This window comes from Semicossyphus pulcher, unplaced genomic scaffold (assembly GCF_022749685.1).
Source record: "Semicossyphus pulcher isolate SPU_LCO1_2020_fin unplaced genomic scaffold, fSemPul1.0.p SCAF_1, whole genome shotgun sequence".
NCBI classification, from domain to species: Eukaryota; Metazoa; Chordata; class Actinopteri; order Labriformes; family Labridae; genus Semicossyphus; species Semicossyphus pulcher.
In genome coordinates, this window is record NW_027211603.1 from 525,144 (window position 1) to 530,291 (window position 5,148).

General features: G+C 43.1%; 1 protein-coding gene across 1 annotated transcript; it reads left to right on the forward strand.

Moving 5' to 3' along the window:
* Nucleotides 1–1,895, forward strand: LOC138588704 (ras association domain-containing protein 8-like). Its single transcript, XM_069658944.1, has 2 exons — nt 1–30; nt 1,236–1,895. Exons 1-2 carry the CDS (start codon nt 1–3, stop codon nt 1,893–1,895), a joined length of 690 nt encoding a protein of 229 aa, XP_069515045.1.
* The last annotated feature ends 3,253 nt before the right edge of the window (nt 1,896–5,148 follow it).

Genomic DNA, 5,148 nt, shown 5'->3' on the forward strand with positions numbered 1-5,148 from the left:
ATGGAGCTGAAGGTGTGGCTGGAGGGTGTGGTCAGAGTGGTGTGTGGCCTGTCACTGAACACTTCCTGCCAGGATGTCGTTATAGCTCTTGCACAATCAGTTGGTAAGTGGCTCAGTTTTTCTTTCGACACAGGCTTGTTCACATATTCTAATGAGCTTTATCAGATAGGAATCTGTAGAGGGTTTGGTTTGGAGGAATACCGACTTTCCCTAAAGGTAGTCTAGATCAAAGATTAGAAATAACTCAATGACACGTCTGTTAGAATAAAGACAAAGGTCGGAGTTACAGTCCTATGTTTTATTCTGGAAAAGTTTTACTGGTTTCCATATCACACACTCAGATCACACTTATACAGGGATGAGACATCTGTAGAAGTCCAGATGTGTATATAGACTGTGCCCACTCACTCAGGTAGCAGAGGCGCAGGTACAGGACGGTCAAAGGTAGACGGGAATTTCCAAAAAGGTTTTGAACTTACCAAAAGATGGATTTTCTTGTTTCTGACCATGAAATATATTTCAGTCAGACAACTCACTTTGTTATAGTTTGAAATGTTTGTTGCAGCAGCAGAACACAGCTTGTGTTTGGCGTCCAGGCTCCGACCTCATCACTCCTCGACGATTTATTTTACATGCTGAAATTGAGGAGTGATGAGATAACATCTTGAACCCCCCATTCGGACGTGCAGGTGGATGCTGGGGTGGTGGTGGGGCTGAAAGTAAGAGCGCAGTAATGGTGCAGGGCAGCGATGGCAATGACAGAGCAGAGGGAGAGACGGGAAATCTTAAGCAGCTAAAATAGACCGCTAATTGGGAGGAAGTGTTTGTCAGGTGATGTGGAAGTGACGATATCAATTATTAAATCAGTGCAGCTCGAGTTGTCTGCCTGAACTAGCTCGCAGGTGTCGCCCCATAAATGACCGTCTGTGAGATTTGCTGAGCACACGTCCAAAGGCATATACCCTGATATAAATGATCCTACAGTCTTTTCTCTTGTGCCACCCCAGGTAAAAAAACAGTCCGTTTGGCATTTTAGCTTCTGCATGAGATACATTGGGCCTCTAACTTACTGTATTGTAAGTGACGTAGTAAAAAGAACGGGAAAGTCCTGTTTAGCGAAGTAGTAGTAGCCATTGATGGGAAAAACAACACAGGATGTTCATCTTTCAGACCTGGGTTGCAGTCCTGTTTCATGTTGTGGTCTGACCTTCCCTTCCTGCTTGTATTTTCTGCAGCTTCTGGCTCAGCTGGGGCAGCAGGCTGCAGAGGTCCAGTTAATTCTGCGGAGGACGGGTCCCAGCCTCAGTGATGGCAGGGACACACCCACCAGAGAGGCTCATCCTCTGCCCAGACCATCAGAACCAGAGCCCCTTAAAGGCCGCACAAAGCCACACAAAGCTCTCACCTTCAGTTTGGGTCCGTCAACAAGTCCCAGGAGGATGAAATCAAACAGGGCCTGGTCTCCATCGCCTCGAGCCTCCCCGGAACCAAGAGCTTCCCTGGTGTCTCTCCTTGATCCCTTTAACACTGTCAATGCTCTTCCTTCTTCCTCCTCTAAAGAAGAGGTGTTTAGGCAGATTCTGCAGCAACAGAAGAGGCTAGAAGACCTGGAGATTCAGCTTCAAGCTCCGGAGAGGGAGACGGATGTTTGGGAGCGGGACAGATCGTCTGCTGGTCTGAATCCGGTCCCAGCCGGGGAACTGGAGGAGCTGGAGCAGCGGCTGACGCAGAACCAGACAGAGCTGATGAACAGAGAACACTGGGAGAGACAGTTACAGGATGAGATAAACACAGAACGAGGTATGTCTTCACATCTGGTCAGTACGGAGGCCCTGAAGGTCAAAACAGCACAACAGTGGATGAGATGGAGGAGCTGGAGAGGATCGAGCTGTTAGCCAATGCTAAATTGTGTGTGTGTGTGTGTGTGTGTGTGTGTGTGTGTGTGTGTGTGTGTGTGTGTCTGTGTGCGCCTGTCTGTCTGTCTGTCTGTCTATGTGTGTGTGTGTGTGTGTGTGTGTGTGTGTGTGTGCCTGTCTGTCTGTCTGTCTGTCTGACTGTCTGACTGTCTGTGTGTGTGTGTGTGTGTGTGTGTGTGTCAGTCACTGCCAGATTATCTCTTCAAATTATAGAGTGGATAAAAATAATGTTGATGCTATTCACAAAAATGAATATATCTTAATTGAACCTGTGACATGAGACCAGATTTGTAAATTATTGATCATTAAACTTTCACATTTATTAAAAGTGTTTGTTTTATTTTTGAAAACGGTTCGTGTGTATTTACTGTTTCAGTTCAGCTCATGATGCAGTTTATTTGCGCTCCATTAGAGGGCGTCAAAGCGCTTAACTAGTTAACGTGCTTACTGGCTAACATAATGAAGGAAGTGCTTAGATGCTAGCATTAGCGATAGTCTAAAGGTAGCTAATGGGTTATAAAATATGTCGTGCTTTGATATGTCGACAGATTTCCCTCCTTCACCATCAATGGTCTCATCGGTTGCTCATCTATGGAGAAGTGATTAAATGATAACAATTAGCAGGTGCCCTTTATTTTTACCATTTACAACCTGGAATACAGCAGTACGACTTCATGCAGTCCCTCCAGGATTTCACAGCTTTTTCTGTGATTGTTGCAGCTTAAAACGCCTCGCTGCTTTTTTTTAATTTAGGGTGCTAGCTGTGATGTTCTGAGGGTTTTTTTCTGTGTAACACATCACACATCCACTGTGAGCGGCCGGGACAAACACTCAATGAAGCCGCCTATCGGCTGAGCGAGCTGTTTGTCTTCTGACAATTGTTGTTTTCATAATCATTTGGTTTTATAACAATTGAATTTATAAATAAGGGGACATAAGCACATGTCACTTAGATTATATACATTATCAATTTTCCAGAAGTTTAAATATGTTAGGCCTTATTATTTCTAGAATAACTTCATTTTCATTATGTTTGATAGAAAACTTTAAATAGAAATATCAAACATATTTATTACTTTAATTACTTAGTTTACCAAAGAAGGACTCTAACCTAGAGTGAAGTAAAACACAATAGAAATAAAACCTGACTAACTAAACGAGACTAACTGAACCGAACAACAAGTGAAACAGCACCCCTGCACCTAGTGTCACTGACAAAGAAGTCCTTACATGAGTGTGTAATACTTAAACTAAACTAACCCCTGGCCCAGTCCAGGTACGAACACGTACCTCAGAACAACACACACGCTATAAACTATAAACATATAAAGTGTAGCTGCCCTCGGCATCAATGACACAGCGGTAGAGTTCGACTGGTGCTCAATCTGGTCTTTATTTGTCACACCGTGAAACTAAAACACACAAAACATTGTCAATTCATACTTACAGTTTCAGTTAAAATTGCTCAAACCAACAGCGTCAGTAATTTACAATGTTATAACAATTCCCTCGCTTCGCCTGCCAAGGGTTCAAATTTTGAGCTGGCGACAGGTATGCCTCCATTCACAGAAAAGCACAAACAGAGTTCAATCATAACACAATTATTTAACGCCACACACCTTCTGACCTTCCTGCACATACACACACACACACACACACACACACACGAGCTCCTGGGTTGAATTGACAAAAGTTGGCGTGTGACGACACACCCGACCTTTTATACAAGTTCCGGGGCGAGCCGCTCAAACCCCGGAACCTGAATACACCGACCAAATGCCGGTGGCCACTTGTATAAAGATATCAATATTTCAATATGTAGATCGGTTTGTGCAAAAGATAATGAGTCCAGTTTAGCTGCTTGTAGCAGCTTTAAACATCCTCTATAATATGGACCATATTTTGTACTTATATTATTATAAGAAGTACATTTTATAACAATGAAGAGAAAATTTGGTCCACCTCTTAAAATGTCCCCAAGCTGCCCCCTTCAGGAGACAGACTGCCCTTCTGCCCGTCATTATGCCTTCTCTGAACTGGCAGCGGGCTTGTTGTGTGTGATGTGGCTGTTTTTCAAGAAACACTTGAGAATGATTAACTCGAAGCAAAATTAAACATTTTATTCCTGAAAGAACTTGTGTTGTAATAAAAATCCCTCGAAACATTCTTTAAGTATATGTTCTGCTAAATTATATTTAGTTTTTGTGATGCATCGTGTTTCAACAGGTGGCAGTTAATGTTATTATCTTATTGTCTGGGTCCCTTTTGTCAATTTCAAAACTTAAAACGTTTATTTATATCCAAGAATTACATTCCAAAAACTTCTGAACCTTTGACAAATAAAATTATAAATAAGAGTTACAAGAATAAGCTCAGTTTTTCTAGGTGCGTCACAGAAGCAGAATCACAACAGACACCTGAACCTACGAAGGCAAAGTTGAATGAGTTCCAGCCTGTCAGAAAACATTTAGTTCATTTTAAAGACGCGAACTCAGCTAAAAGAAACAAAGCGGAGCCCAACAAACAAATGATGGAACTTAGCATTTCAGTCATCCCAACAGAGACCCTTAGTCCCACATCCACATGTTTCTGGACAAGCTGGCGGCAGCACAGCGGGACAGTTTGGAAAACGGGTCTCACGACAAAAACATAAAAGAGATTGTTTCCGAGATGTGCGTGGATCTTATCCAAATACATTTATAAGGCATTGGAGAAGAGGGACTTGCAGCAAAGTCAGCCAAAATCATTCAGAAGCTCCTAGATTCAACAAGTCACAGAAAACCAAGTCCACAAGTTTCTGGGTGTCACTGACTCATGCAGAGGTGTTCGAAAGGACATCTGCTGCCGGAGCACGGAGGAGGTGACGGGGCTCATGGTCAAAGAAGTGAAGGAGAGGGTGAACTCCCAGCAAGGCAGCACAGGAAGCAAACCGCTCGCCTCTAAGTCTTTCGCCGGAATTACATCATGTGTTTCTAAGCTACCGTTACAACTCCCAAAAAGAATACTCACAAAAGAGGTCCAACCTACCAAACGGGTCAATGTCCTCGCCCGCAGCTTTGATCACAGCATCTAAGTGAAAAAGAAAACAGTTTAAATGTAAGACAGGAAACGGATATTGGTTGATAGATAGACAGACAGGTACTTTATTGATCCTGAGGGAAATTCATTTGGCAAACTTTAGCAACCACGAGACTGACACCAAAGCATTCAGGACAGAACAGATGATTTCAGC